Below are 16,283 nucleotides of genomic sequence, written 5' to 3' on the forward strand. Positions count from 1 at the left end.
CCAGAATGTCGAACTCTATTGGTCTTGCGCCTTTCACAGACGACATATAAATACAAAAAATTATTTGACCACTATACTTCTTGACTGCTATCAGGATGTGAAGAGACCAGCATGAGAAAATATGTTTCTGAACAGAATCATGCATTCTGCCTTTAATAAGATGCTCATTTTCAAGGGCATTTTGAAAACCAGTGTACACATCAGATCTCGAGAGACCCAGTAAATAAACCTCGATAGAAACCAGACTAACAGCATTTAACCTACCTCAGCAGGGCTGTTTCCCAATCCTGTGTGTGCCTATTCCCGTCACGCCTCACCTCAGTTCCAACATTCCGCGCTGGGCGTGCTGCAGACCTCCGGGCTGCCAATTAACAGCCCACCCCTGCAAATGCTCTGTCTCTAGATTTATTGCCTGACCCGGGACGCTCCTCAAACCTTTGTGTGGGCTATCGATCGCCGCAGTTGCACCGGGCCCGGTCCGATAACCAGAGCAATTAGCGTCATCTCCATTGTGTGAGTGAGGCCGGGTCGGCCCGTGTGTGTGCTGGAGACGCGGGGCCCCCGGGGGACGTGGGGTTGCTGATACAGTGCACTCCTGGCTCTGGGTACATTGATCACGGTGGTGATGCAGTCCGTCTAGAGTCCCTATAGAGGAGAGAGGTTTTGGGAGATGGCGGGTGTTTGAGGAACAAAGCTGTTATTTTTAAAAGTTGTAGCCAAAGTTCAAAGTTTTTTTTCGGGGTGGCTAAGCAAACATGGAATAAGTTGTTTAATAGCATTAGCGGCAACGTAATGACTAGAATTGGGGCTGACTCGTGGATTTGAGATGAACTGGGTTCTCACCATTGTGACTATGTATGACACGCGACCAGAGGTCTGTCAGGTGGACGTCTTAATGAAATTAGAATATTAACAAAAATCTGTATATATATATTATAAATTCTATAAATGACATGATTTGTTAATCCCCTGGTAACCATGGACATTATACGTTTAGTTTTTTTGGAAATATCTGGCAATGAACTAATTTAAAAATGTATCTTACTGACCAGCATCCCGATTTAATTTGGAGACTGAATGGAAGAACAACTACCCGCGCCTGCGAGAGCTGGATAGGGTAAGAATTTCACTTGTATTAGATCTTGACGCACAATAATTTGACTTGTAATTGAACTTAAAGAGACACCAGAAGAGAAACAAATGTTATGATCTCTCACCATGTTTGAAACCTTTCTTTACCATGCTTTACTGTTTCCTTTATGCATAGAATGAGCTCTTTGAGAAGGCCAAAAATGAGATCTTGGATGAGGTTATCAGCTTGAGTCAGGTTACACCAAAACACTGGTAAACCCTTTATTTCAGTTAACTACGAAATATATTGATTGACTTCTTCCCCAGGAAATACTGTATATACAAACTTTTTAAAGATTAGGGTCACATGACTGAAATGTTTCAGATATGCTGATCTGAAGCCAAATGTTTGCAAAAATAAAGCAAAAATTTAGTTTTTTAATCAAAAAACAAGTAACAAAAACAAGCCAATACGAGTCCAGAATAGATGAAGATCTTACAATGTACAATACATAAGGAATGAGCAAGTGATCTTAAAAACATTTTCATGCATCTGTTTTATCCCCTTTTATGCTTTTGACAGATCCTGTGTAAAATGTGTATAACACTAAAAATATGCAGTTTTTTTATACATCATGCTCATTCACATAACCATAAGCAATAATGGCTATCCTCATATCCTCGAACGTATTGCTTAGCAGAAACCACCATCTGCCTGGCCATCCCACGGCTTCGGGGCGGACTCCTCTATCAGAATGCCGTGCCGCAAGCTGTATGTGGAGTTATGAACCCAAAACCCAGAGGAGCAAGCTAAATGAAATAGATCAGATGCTTGTAGGAGGCTCAGTGTGCTCTATCAGCCTCTGAAATCAATGACATGATGAATAGCTGGAGGGTGGCTTCTCTGAGCTACTCTGGTTGCTGCTTTTGGAGATGTGTGTATATTGACGGACCACAATAAAACAAAGCAAACAGATAGCTGTGAAATATGAGGATCTTTTAATGATAAATGAGTTTCAGCTTCACCCTCAAAATGTTCTCATCTTTGTCAGTTCTTGTACATTCCACTGCACGGTTTGGAATTGAATAATATTTGTCAATGTATTTGAGAGTTCTGAAAAAACAAATACCAGTACTTGTCATTTTTGTTGCAAACTATTAAATGAATGTTTACATTGTAATTTGCATAATTCCTTTATTTTTCTATAGGGAGTCTATCTTGCAGAAGAAGCTGTGGGAGAGGGTCTCAACGCACGTTATTGAGAACATCTACCTGCCCGCTGCACAGACCATGAACTCAGGCACTTTTAACACCACTGTAGACATCAAGCTCAAGCAATGGACCGATAAACAACTTCCTCATAAAGCGCTAGAGGTAATCAAGACTTCTGATTGGTTAACTTCTGCTTTTTTTGTCATTTTTAATAATGTTTTTATTAGCACAAACTAATAAACAATAGTTTATTCAATAATCGTTCTTAAATTGTGATATTTAAATAAATAACTTATAAATATACAGCATGTTTGAAAATGAACTAAAATTCAACGAACATAATTATCTAAAGTGCACACTATTAAGAGTAAAATGATAACAAATGTTAACATCAGACTGATATGTTAAAATAACAAACAAACTTTCTCTGGTTTCAACCGGACAGACGACTAAATAGGTTTGGTTGTTATCATTTATCACTCAATCATTTCAAACATGAAGGGATGCGATTGAACCATGTAACGGAATCTTTTAATATAAGTATTTATATTATGTCCACCTTAAAAATGATTTACAGCTTAATAGATAACATACGTTTGCTTGGTTTTATTAAACAGCTTGAACATTTGCCAGCTTCACTGCTATTGTTCAACACTGCATCTTAATTTTTTAAGGTTGCTTGGGAGACCTTGCAGGAAGAGTTTGCTCGCTTCATGGCCGAATACAAAGGAAAAGACCAGGATGACATCTTTGATAAGCTTAAGGAAGCTGTTAAGGACGAGAGCATCAAACGACACAAGTGGAATGAAAGGGCCAAGGATAACTTGGTAATATCTTGGGAATATCCTGAAATAACAGCTTTTCTGCTTACAAACATACAAGGTGTCTTGAGTGCTGATGGGAATTGTAACTCATGTATGTGTGATGCAGAGAGTGATTCAACACAACGCTCTGGAGGATCGCTCCATCACAGACAAGCCTCAGTGGGACGCCGCTATTCAGTTCATGGAGGAAACGCTACAGTCTCGCCTTAAAGACAGTATGTTCCCCACTCACACAAAAGCTCAAATTACATGGAAGATTCGTCTTTATTTCTTTCTTTCTATATGTTGAATGTGACATGTCTTTCTGTATTGCAGCTGACTCCGTAATAGCTGATATGGTAGGGCCGGACTGGAAGCAGCGATGGTTGAGATGGATGAATCGAACAGAAGAGCAGGTTAGACAGACGAAACTCACATCAATTCCTTTACACAGTGTTTTGTCCAATTATGTTATCAGAGGCAGTTATATTTCAGTGTCACTGCTTGTGTCACAATTGTAAATTTTTTCGTGGTGCAGCACATTCGTAACGAAACCAAAAACGAGTTGGAACGTCTGCTGAAGGTGAATGAGGACCACACTGCCTACCTGGCCAACGACGAGGTCACCACAGTGCGCAAAAACCTGGAAGCCAGAGGAGTTGAGGTGGACCCTGTTCTGGTCAGTGAGTTTGTGACATTGCTTGAATCGGCTGTTTGAATGTTCTTGATTGGAAATTATAGTTTTTTTTTTGGGGAATTTACTTTCTGTAGATCAAGGACACGTGGCACCAACTTTTTCGACGTCACTTCCTGCAGAAGGCATTGCTTCATTGTAACCTCTGCCGGAGAGGTTTCTACTACTACCAGAGACACTTTGTAGACTCTGAGGTAAAGACAAACAGACTTAATAACTAGAATTACCAAATTTTCTTTCTCAACTAAGTAATTAGTTTCCCTCAAATTGATGAAATATTTTCGGTCACACTTTAGAATAGGGAACAATTCTCACTGTTTACTAACTATTTACTAAGACTTTTCAGTTTTTAGGTTTAGGTTTTGGGAAGGATTAAGGGATGTAGAATAAGGCAATGCAGAATAAGGCATTAATATGTGCTTTATGCATACTTATAAACATGCATATTGGTTGAACCTTCATGTAAAGTGGTACCATTTTAAACGAAGAAGTAATAAAGAAACACTAATGCTCATTTCTTTATGTGGTAGCTTGAGTGCAACGATGTTGTTCTGTTCTGGAGGATCCAGAGGATGTTGGCCATCACAGCAAACACACTTCGACAGGAACTCACCAATACAGAGGGTACGTCTTTGAATTTTCCCCTCGTCTTCTTAGTTACTGAGACGGTCAGCCGCTTTACCATCTACTTTCAAACCGCTTAAATATATGTTTTGTGGGCTTCACAGTTCGCCGCTTAGAGAAGAACGTTAAAGAAGTGTTAGAGGATTTCGGTGAGGATACGGGGAAGAAAGTTCAGCTGATCACAGGCAGGAGGGTTCAGCTGGCAGAAGACCTCAGTAAGTCCATCCCTGTTTCTACTGGTTTGCAGCTCTGGAAACATCTCCACAACAGGTTGACCACTAGAGGGCGGTGTTGTTTTGCTAGTTTGAGGGGTTTTATGACAGTTGAGACGGGTGAGCAATATTATTCACTGTCAGATTTTAATTCAGCCTTTACATTTGATCTTTACAAATGCCTACAAGATATGAAACCCCTAAATTTGATTTACCATGAAGACTTTGTTGTTTGGCTTCCCACAGTCTTGTCATATGTAGATATATCTTTGAACGCTCTCTCTAAAATCATTTTAAAATTGCATATCCAGTATATACGGAAACCTGATAACTGAGAAGCCCTTGTTGTTTATCCCTTGATGCAGTGGAACAACGGTTTAGTTGATTTAACTTTTTTATTTTCCTTTATTAAAAACAGAACTTTGGCAGGGTATTGTAAAAGGTTATTGTAATGTCCAAAAGGCAATGACATTCAGAATTTCATTCCAATTTCATTTTATTTTAAACCTTCTAATTCAATTAAAGTGATATTAGTTCTGACCAGGGTCTGTATGCATTTTCCACACACTTCCCTCTCCCTCACACGCGTTCTCATTCCCTCCTTTTTTCTTTTCCTTCCTCTGTTGAGGCTTGAGCTTCTAATTGCCCTTCGCAGTGTGGGAGACAGTGTGAGATCTCACTGCCTGCTGTCTATCATGTCTTCAGCCCTGGTAACTGTTAAACACTCTGTTGATTAAAGGGGCAATTTGTGGAGGTACGACTGACATGCTTAGACTTGACCAGGCACAGACGCACGGCTCGCGCACACGTATATATCCCAGAGCTGTCATTACCCTGATAACACAGAATGAGGTAATGGCTCTGCCGCCCAGGTTAGTGTGTGCCGAGACACAATGGTCAGACTGCCCATGCAGCGTCTCCATTTCGCCAGAGTCATAAAGAGCCTCTCTGCCTTTTCAATGAAGAATTTCCTTGTTGTTAAAGTCTCCTCTCAATGCTTAGAGGAAAGTGGACACTGTTGATTTTATCAAGAAGTCTGTGTCTCTCTTGAACTTGTTGACTTGTGTTTTTTCAGTGGATAGAGAAGTGGTGTCCCATAAGCATAAAGGCAAGTCATATAAAGTCATAGATTATAGTGATAAAAATCTGATCAAAATCGCTTAGAAAAAGTGAAGAGTTTGGTTCCAAAATGAGATAACTCATTTTTATTGTGCATTCTAATTAATATCAATCAAACCGCAGTTGTTGTTTTTTATTTAATCCATAGTAACTCAAACTTACCAACTAACACAATAAAATCTCCTTTTGGCACCAACTCTTCAAGTGCAACAAATGTACTAAACAGGGTTGAAAAGTATTTTGTGACATTTACCAGTGGTATGTGAATTTTGAAAATGTTTAGGGCGTGAAACTCTATTTTGCAGTAGCTGTCTTGACTATTTGAAGAACGTCTTTTTTCCTCCTGTTTTTGGTTTGGTTGCATATTATGAAGAATGTTTTAATTTGTGTTTTAGTTTTTCACAAAAGGAAAACTAACCATTTTAACCCGTAACCCCATTCAATACGTTTCGTCTTTGCTTTTCTACCTCTGCTAAAATATAAAGAACAGGATGTCAAGCTTTTACAGTGAACATATCCACTTCTCCTGGTGACACTCCACTGTTTAAGCCTGGTGCTTGGCATTGGGTAACCCTTAGAGTGGATTCTTGTGCTTTAAAGCATGACGTTGCCTGGTGGACGACCAGCACTTAGGGAAAACACAAGCATGACCTCCCAAGAAGTGGCTGTTATGCTAATAAAAGCAAGTCTGGGCATGCACGCATGGATCAGCGGTTTAGCTGTTGCCACTGCGCAAAACACATGGTCAGTCAATTAAGGTGCAGAGGCAGGCTTTAGGAAAGACACAGTGTTATGTTTTTAGAGGATTGTTAATATTCGTTGCCTAGATATGAAAGACAATGTAACAATTAGCGCTGGCAAACATGATTCCTTATGAGATAAATGAAACATGTTTAAAGACACATATTTCTTTCTTCAAATCGATCGTTGCAAATTGATTATAAAGTTCAGATTGAATAAGTTATGACATTAAATAGAATTTAGAAAGATTTTTTTTATCCATTGGTAATACATGGAATAGTGCTGGTGAATAGATTCATAGAGCAGCGGTCTGGCTGCCTTAATGCACAATACAAATTCGATTTATGGTTTTCATTTAATCACAAACTGCTTTTTATTATAGAATAATTAAGTAATTTCATACCCATCTGTTTTCGTCCTGTTATCATTGTCTGTCATTGTGTGCAGTTGGAATTGGAAAACGAACAAGGAGTTTGGGTTTTTCTCTTTGGCATCAGTTTACAGGAATCATAATGGCTTGATCATATGCAGAATAATATAGTAAGCCACTTTGCCATTTTCTATGACGGAATACTGTGAAACGTTCTTTTCATGGGGGTAAATCAAATGCATCTTTGCATGGCTGCAAAACTTTGTTTATTTGACAGACCGGAGGTTTGCGGATGAATTGGTCTGTAGCGTAAGCGCATGAGGATCTGTGTGCATATATGAGAGGGTGCTCAAAAGGTGGTGTTTTTGTAAGCGCACCAGGTTTGGCATTAAATGGTTTATCTTTTCCTCGGCTTGCCACATCCTGCAGGAATAGGCAAAGAACAGAATCCTGGACAGAATCCTGGCCACTTGCAACTTCTCTTCAAATAGCAGAGAGGAATTTTGGGCCTGCCCGGCCTTGCTGCCTGTTGTACGTGAGATGGCATCATGTTCCAAGGGTTCTTGAAGCTTTTGCTACTTTTCTTGGTGGTTAAATGTGTTTTTGATCACACTTTCTTCTTAAGTTCTGTCTAAAGAATAGTAAGGACGCTACCACGCTATGCGGTTTCTTGCAAGCTCAACCCAGCTCAGTTTAGTTCATCATTTTAAACAACATTGATAAGCATGCTTGGTCTAAGCTTGGCCTTAATTTCTCACTTCTCTTCCCAGAAATGTCATATTTAGATAAAAGAAAAAACCTTAAAAGTGATAGACTTTTCATTTCAAACCTTTATGATGCAGAACAGAACATAAGATATTTTGAAGAAAGTTGGCAGCTGATCAGCACTGGCCCCCATTCACTTCTATTGTATGGACACAAAACCAAAGAATGGTTTTAATTCTTAAACCAAACAGTTAACAACTTTCTTCAAAAATCTTCTTTTGTGTTCTGCGCAATAAATGAAATGACAAGAGGGTGAGTCAATTATGACAGAATTTTTTTTGGGTGAACTATCGCTTTAAAGACCTACAAGCATATTTTTAGTTGGCTCTTACATTTACTTTGAAGTATCATTTTCTATCCAGCGGTTATAACAAGCTCCTCTCAGATATTTGACTTCTGGAGAGCTTCATGGCCTTTTTACAAATCACTGAAGCCCATTACTCTGAGTGCGGCCCTCTGAACGTTGTGCTCCAGTTCACTTTGATGATAACGCATTTGTAGATTCAATCTCACCAAATTGGACCTTTCGATTTGTTTTATGCTATTCATCGTCCAAAAGAACACTCGGTTTGCTTCAGTTCTGAATAATTATATTAGAAGACAGAAAGTGAGCAATTTATTTTAAGAGATTGTCTCCAAGGCACATCTATCTCACATCACCCACCTTACAAGACCTAACAGGAAAGGATTCCAGAACCCAGTAGCGAACGGGAGGGGTTAGGAAGCAGGGGGATTTTAAACTCTGTGCTTTTTAAATCAGCTATGAGCTGTTGTTACACGCTCCCTGTTTGCCTTTTTAGACGGATTGGAAAAACTGACAGCCCCCTTCATAAAGTAAGAGACGTATTGACGGGCTCACAGAACCTGGGGCTGGACCAGAGGTTGAGTCCAGCTCACAGGGGGCCGCGAGGGGCTATTACTCCCCACAGGTGCGTGGAGCTGAGCCGCTGACCCTGGCCTCACCTGTCTGCCTGTTTGAAGATGAGGAGCCGGGGGAGGACAGGGGTACTTCCCTTAACAAAGAGAAAAAATGTACCTCCGGGGCAAAGTCTGGTGTTAAGAGCGATTTGCCCTTACTTGCAGGCAGGCAGGCAGAGAGCTGCTCCGGTTTCACACTTGGGGATTGTGTACACGTATGTCTGCGTGTGAAAGTGTGTGCGCGCGAGAGGGAATGCGTAGGATTAGATGTGCGAGATGGCTGCATTCAGGCTCCCTGCCTGGGGGTGATGTGACGTGTTGTTCGTTCGGAGCGCCAGGGCAGCTGCGTGGCACCGTGCCTCATCTGGACGGCTGCCCACATCGCTAATAAGCAACTGCAGGCATGTGAGGAGACGGCTTTATGAGCCTTTGATTTACTTAATAGACTTGATTCAATTACTACAACCCAGGGCCTGTGTGGCTCCCGCTCTTGTCAACCTTTATGACAGTCGAGGACTTGGCTCTCAGTTTGATGTGTAAATTGCCAGAGTCATAATTTTTTTCTAAATGCCTTTTTTGTAAGGTTTGTTTTTATAGGCAATACTGACCCTCAAGCACTCGAAAATTAGTGTTTGAGACGTGTGTTAGGTGTGTTTTTCCACATTTCCAGCATTACTCTTACTTTTTACGGGGTTACAGGAAATTGTTGGGGTGGGGGAGGTGGATCTGTCGTTTCCTTGTTTTAAAGGGATAGTTTATACAAAAATGAAAATTCTGTCATCATACCCTTTTCATTTCAAACCTGTATGATTCTTTTTCTTTTGTGTTCTGCAGAAGAAAGTGTTTCGAAAAATGTTGGTAACCGAACAACAATGGTACCCATATACTTGCATTGGATTTGTGTCCATATGATAGAAGTGAATGGGTACCACTGCTGTTTGGTGAGTAAATGAGGAACCATGTTCACCCACAAATGAAAATTCTGTCATCACTCTATCATCCTCACAAGAAGATATTTTAAAGAATGCTGGGAAACTAAACAATTCTGTGGCACCATTGACTACCATAGATTTTTTCCTAACATGGTAGTCAACAATGCCCCAGAACTTCCTTCGAAATATTGGTTTTTGTTTTCAGTATGACAAAGAAATGTATACAGGCTTGAAACATCTTGAGGGTGAGTAAATCATGACAGAATTTTACTTTTGGATAAACTATCCCTTCAGTCACTTTAGATTTAAGTGGCTGCAAAATGCTTACATTCCAGTAGGCAACTCGTCTGTAAATTGTGATGCGATCTGGGAAAACCCGTCGGATATCGTGCTGGGATGTTTTCAGGAATATCAAAATATTGATTGAAAGTCGATTTTTGTCAAAATTGGGTTTTCATTAAAATCATTATTCTACATCCTCTAGTCTATCATCTCTGAAAAAGCTGCGATTTATAGGGGCTATAGCGGATGTTTTAGGACAGGGGTCTTCAACTACTTTTCTTTGAGGGCCAGATTCCAAAAGTATAAATAGGATAAGGGCAGTTTTTTACCATATCCTCATTTCTTCTGTTATTTGGTATTTCTGTTTTTTATTGCATTTTGTTCATTTTATACGTTACTCATAGGTCATATATTAAAACATGCACACAAATATTGCATCCGGTAGTTGTGCCTTTTCATGATATTTAAGTGAAAGGAATATTATCTTTAATTTTATTTCATATTCCTTGTAGCGTTAGTTTAATCCAAATAAATTACTGTTCATTTATTCACCACCATTCCATCCAATGCATGTAAAAACGCTACTACATTCAACACAAAAGTAATCCCTGCCCTTTGTGACATATTATAGAGCAAATCAGTTGATTTGTGCAAAAATCTGAAAGCTATTATCGTATCTTCAGGTGAATTCCAATAGCATTCATGTGCCCCAAGCACTTAGATGGGCAGATCTTTAGTAGTGCGAGTTCTGAGGGGAGATGAAAAGCTGTTTTTAAAATTGTTCGTAAATGTGGCCGCTTCAATCATACATAATGAATGTAGTAATAAAACAACACAGTTTTCTTATCAGAGACGACCGTTCGCGTGATGTACCCTTCCTGCAATTACTTTTAAAGGCACAAGACGCGTTTTGGAACACGGCCTATCGCGTCTGCAAACCGGCTGCCTGTGGCTGTGGATTGCTTATTATAACTTTGTAAATAATTACGTTTCTTGGACCGATCAAATCACTTCATCAGACGTCAATCGTTAGCGGGAAATACTTTAGTAATGAATGTAGCAGCGTTTTGTACTTTCAAAGTCTCAGGACGTGCATTTCTTAAAGCACACCATTCTTAAAGTCCCACAACTTATTGGAAATGTTAAGGTGGGCCAGGTAAAGATGATTGGTGGTCCGCATTTGCTCCCGTGGGCCGCCAGTTGACATGCAGGCAGAGATGTAAAAAATCACTTATAACTTCTCTCTCTTAACACATAAAAAACAGTTCACCAATCAAAGTAAACCACAAAACATGAAGAAATGAAGGAGTATCAATGCACATTTCCCAACAGTCCTGTGTAAACTACGGCATGCTAAGATTTTTTTATACAACCTTTTCGTGAGATGGTGGAGCTCACCGTGTGGAGCACCTGGAGTTATCCCTGGTCCACTGCTCCTGTAAGCCGCCTCCAGACCGCTATCGCAAAACATTCAGGGGATGATAAAAAGTCAAGACACTGTGCCCATGACAAACAATGTAAAACTTCCTTCATTAGTTACTAGTTGTTGTCCGCTCTTAGCACTCCTGACAGTTCTTTAAGTGTGCCCAGCACCATATTTTCCTAACTTTCGTTTTATTCAAACAGTTTTATACAGTACTTTTATAGCCTTCAACACTGGGAAATGTTTTTTTTTTATTAAATTGCTATTTAGAAAAAGTGTTTTACCACTGTCAAGTGACTTTTACTTGTGATACTTGACTGTTGTGCGTTTATTTTCATCACCTTACTATAAACCTGTTTCTCTCCAAATTATTTTCCTGAAAATCATCTTCCGATAGCCATAACGTTTCTTAGAAACAAGGTATGAGAAAAATATCAAAACGGTAATATGATCACATTTTCACCATATGTTGGGTTTTTCCAGATCACATTTTATTTACTCTTAAACAAATACAATATTTTATTTGGAGATTAATAAAATATGTGAGGTTGCATAAACACTTTTATGATCTATAAGTATCAGTACAGCATCTATACCACTTGTATACATTTTCATGCACATTTTTGTCAGCTGTAGTGATTAAGCTGTTGAGTAAGAATTCTCCTTCTTCGATCCCCTCTTACACCTTTACATCATCTTGTCTGGCTCATGAAAGGATGACGTGGAAACCAGTTTTAGCGTTCAATGAAAAGTGCTTCTCCATTTCCTCCTTGTCTCGTGATGTACTGTTGCTGCCCCAAACTCTGTATACATAGGGCTTAACTGTGTTTGCATGGGGCGTCAGGTCACCACGGAAGCTGCTGTACGTCTCAACCTTCTTACAGTGTCTGACTCTCTCTCTCTTTCTCTTTCTCTCTCTCTCTCTCTCTCTCTCTCTCTCTCTCTCTCTCTCTCTCTCTCTCTCTCTCTCTCTCTCTCTCTCTCTCTCTCTTTGACTTGCTCTTTGTCTTCTATCTAATCTTTGCTGCTGCTGTTTGGATTACTGTATTCTTTTGCTTTTATTGGTTATCTGGTGAAAGAATAATAAGGTTATTGTGCATTGGGTAACATGTCTGTGAACTGTTGATTCTGTGTCATTGTAAACACTTGGTCGTGATGTTGTCCTGGTAGCTGGGCTGCAGAGTCAAGTGACCCTCTGTATGTTGACCCTTTGTATTTACTCTTTTTTTCTTTTTAGCTTGCTTTCTGATGTAGACGTATTTATTTTCTTTCTGGATAAACCTCCGATCTTCTCAGGGTGACAGTTAATCTGTTAAAAAAGCATTCAATGCCAGAGTGTGTTGTTCATGCAAGAACTTTCACATTTAAAGTGCTGTTTTATCGATTAAAATACAAAAGTTAATTCAAGATATGTTCATCTGACATTCATTCAACCAATAAGTTCTCATTCCCACAGAATGGCACACTCTTGGATGTCACACATTAGTTTATAGAGAAATCTATAAACTTGCCTTTCATCTATTGCCAGCTCCTGTGTTTTTCCTTTCTCACTCTGGCCTCCTCTTTCTCACACGCTCCCGCTATAGTCCCTGCACCCCGTAGCTCTGATGTGAAAAGCATATTTTTGGCCTGCCCCTCCAGTGACAGAAAGACGATTATGCCTTTCTTTCAGGGCGAGAGAAAACCGTTTCCGTCTCTAAAACAGCTGGAGCAGGCCCCCTTCCCCCCTCAAAGCTGGCCGTAGCCCCAGTTTTCCCATTCAGGCCGATAACCCGCCACCCACTTCCATCAACTCATCTCCGTCACCCCACCCTAGGGCTCTCAAAGGTCCTGCTCCCACATATAAATCTTTCAACACTGGTCGTCCCCGTGAAGGAAAGGTCCTCAGGAAGTATTTTCCCTCTTTTACATTCACTCTGTGCCTTACTGCTCTGTGGAAGCGGATGTCACGTGAGTGGGAAGTGAACCAGCGGTCTTGCGTTTGGTGCTTTTTATGGACTGAGTGCAAAATAGGGCCATAAACACAATATAAATTAAGTAATCTGGAGGTGTGAGTCTGTATTAGCTGGGTGGCTTTTCTATTAGTTGCCATTTTAATGCCATATGTGATTTTGCTTATAAAAATAAAATTAGGTTTTATTATAAATGTCAATATAATGATTACAGTTAAAGCATGTCATGTCATGCCTTATTTATTGTTTCTGAGCAAATAAGTTGTCTCTATTGCTTTAAAGGTGTAATATGTATTTAGTGGTTAAAAATAAATGAAAATCAGTTATTGAGCAAGTACAAGTACATTTTAAAAATAGTTCTTATATCTTATTACAAAACCAAATGTTGGTTTATAATGATATTTTATAAGGCAGGCTGGCGGGTTCGACTTGGCAGAAATCACTTTAACAGCCCTTTAACTAGAGGTTGAATAATATATACACCAATATATCAGTATCAGCAATAGTCACAATATTAAAAAAACACAATTATTGATATCTAGTTAAATTCTACACATATGATAATATAGGAAATATTTCATCACCAGTTTGCTTTAATAGCTACAATGGTTTCAAACTCCCTCTGCCTCCTTACACTATGTTAAGTATGAGGCATTGGCCAAGAAAGAAAATGTTGATTAAAAAGGACCATATGACATCATTCATAAACCTTTTACTACCATTTCTTCATTAACATATTTTACAGGCTTGACCCCTTAATTGCTGCTTGCAGCTATATTTATAATGTCATTATCTTGTTTATAAAATAATTTCACTTAATATTCAAAAAAAGTTTAGGGACATGGTTCTTTATTTATAAAAAGTGCAACTTCCATTTCTCTGCCTTTGAGGTGAACAGGAGCAAATCCTGTTGTCAGACAGTCTCCTGCAAGGCTGTTCTCCAAAGCCTCTGTACACTGCACTATACATCTACCTGTCAGATAGCCTACTATGAGGTAATAGGAAAACCATACATTTCCTTCCTCGCAGAATAAAAATAGTGCGCTTGTTGCAGTGCTTCACCTTCTGGCACAGTCAGGATGACACTGGATGACATAGTACAGCTTCTTCATCATGTCTTTGTTCAATTCATAGTTAAGAGAAGGGATTTACCGAAGCTATAATTTTAGCTCGTGCATCACCGTAATGCATTCTGCCAACCGCTCCAATATCGCCTTTGCTTTATGTCGGTTTCAAATCCGGAGTCCTAAACTTGAACCCTTTTAACCAATACACAACTTCCAACAATAAATGTTGTTCCACCTAATGATCCCGCTGAAATGCCCCGACAGATTTTGGCAAACGTACGCATTAGCCAGCAATAGTATCTGCGTAGCATGCAGCAGGTTTCACATATAACCTCCGGTAGAGTTAAGATGACATCCTCTCACTTGTAAAGTGTTAATGCTGTGTTTAACTTTAGAGGAACTCTGCTTTGAGATGTGCCCTTCATTGGGACTAATTGAGAAAGTTGCTGATTATAAAGAGCGGATGGAAGGGTGACATTGACATGAGATTGGATCTGGGACGTTTGGTGTTCGAGACCCACCCGCAATTTTGAGAGTGCAGGGTCAAAGTTGGATCTTTCCGCTGACTGATGTGCAGTTATGAGAACGTTCTCTCCAGGCGTAGATAATCACCATGCACTCCATCTGAAGCAGGAACAGAGGGACAGCCGTCTATTGTCCGGTTGCTGATCCCCGTCTTGACTTGCCCCTTACTTACCTTCACCAAAGCCCTGTAATTAAATGCTTATTGGCCAGGCTGGAGGGAGCATGCAGAGGGAAGGTGAGGAGTTCACCGTACACCTGTGTTGACATGAGGCTGTGTGCATGCATAACCCTTATATGGAGTCTCTCACAGAGCCTGGGGCGAGTAGGAAGAAGGGAAATTTCCAAAGGTTCACAAAAAAATGTATGTTCTGTTATCGTTTATTTACCCTCACGTCATTCAAATCTGGTATGACCTTCTTTCTTCTGTGAAACATTAATGAAGATATTTTGAGAAATTTGTTGGTGGTTTTGTGTCCATGCAATGGAAGTCAATGGGGGGCAGTGTTGTTTGGTTACCAGCATTCTTGAAGATATCTTCAATCGTGTTCTGCAGAAGAAAGAAGGATAGGGACACTTATGGGCCACCCTGGTTGTCTGCTTATTGCTTATTCATCCCAGATGTTAACGTTTTCAAAGCCGCTGTCGTATCATCCTTAGGTTCACACTTAAATTTATGCCGTTTGTCCGTTGACCTTCCCCAGCAATCAGTCTGGGAAGAACTGGCGGGAAACGTGAGCTGTTGAAAATGCTATTTCCACATTTTAATTTCTTTGTCGTTTTCTCCATTAACGGTTGTGCTACTTGATGGCAAACACTAAAGAGCATTTATATGAAAAGGGATCGAGTTTCTCTTCAGTTCTGTTCGGCCCCATCTCCTTGGCGGTATCCCGTGCCCTAACTCTCGCTTTTTTCCTGTCCTTTCTGTTCGCCACGGCCACACTGTTTCACAGTCTAATTACAGGTCAATTAAGGGCTTTCTCGAACCTTCTGCCGCTCCGGCCCAGGAGGCTTAGAGGCCCGCGTGAGCGCGAGTGAAAGAGATATCATTTCATGTGGAGATCAGGCGAGAGCCCCTTTCAAAGAAGGGATTGAGGAGGAATCCTGCGAAAAGAGAAAGTCACCCCACGCACCCCCAAATAAGAAGGCTGCTGGGACGGGGGCCAAAGGATTATGGGAATATTCATGACCAGATAAAGAGAGAAGACCTATGAATGGATGTGTCCAAAAGCTCATCTCTTAGGTAAACAGGCTTCTAAATGGAGTTTGGATCGTGTTCTCGGACTCACAGGAGCTGGGGATGGAGCAGTTCCCTCTCCTGTGTCACATTTCCGTGGTTGAAAAGGAAAGGCTTGTTTTGGCCTTTTCTTAGCCATCATTCTGCATTACTCCGCGTGGAGCAAACAGATGGCGGACAGGAATAAATATCTGTTTTTCAGAGTCTTTGCAGGCACGATAAGCCAATAAACACACAATTTCACACCATTCTTAGTTATCTGTTTTATTTGACACTTTTTAAGTTTGATGGTTTTCTGTGGGCTTGCAGTTGCCCTCCCCTTCTTTTTTAATTTGTAC

At 40.2% G+C, this 16,283-nt stretch overlaps 1 protein-coding gene across 4 annotated transcripts in view; it reads left to right on the forward strand.

Moving 5' to 3' along the window:
* The window catches only part of opa1 (OPA1 mitochondrial dynamin like GTPase), a 36,338-nt gene that overhangs the window by 14,382 nt on the left and 5,673 nt on the right, over positions 1–16,283 (forward strand). For all 4 annotated transcript variants that reach the window (XM_079460935.1, XM_079460933.1, XM_079460934.1 and 1 more), the window contains 10 exons: positions 1,053–1,117; positions 1,268–1,344; positions 2,281–2,446; positions 2,959–3,111; positions 3,215–3,323; positions 3,424–3,503; positions 3,626–3,766; positions 3,859–3,975; positions 4,312–4,405; positions 4,510–4,620. In XM_079460935.1, coding sequence (XP_079317061.1) covers positions 1,053–1,117; positions 1,268–1,344; positions 2,281–2,446; positions 2,959–3,111; positions 3,215–3,323; positions 3,424–3,503; positions 3,626–3,766; positions 3,859–3,975; positions 4,312–4,405; positions 4,510–4,620 — 1,113 coding nt within the window. The remainder of the gene's footprint in view (positions 1–1,052; positions 1,118–1,267; positions 1,345–2,280; positions 2,447–2,958; positions 3,112–3,214; positions 3,324–3,423; positions 3,504–3,625; positions 3,767–3,858; positions 3,976–4,311; positions 4,406–4,509; positions 4,621–16,283) is intronic.

This window comes from Barbatula barbatula, assembly GCF_947034865.1.
Source record: "Barbatula barbatula genome assembly, chromosome: 7".
Classification (NCBI taxonomy): Eukaryota; Metazoa; Chordata; class Actinopteri; order Cypriniformes; family Nemacheilidae; genus Barbatula; species Barbatula barbatula.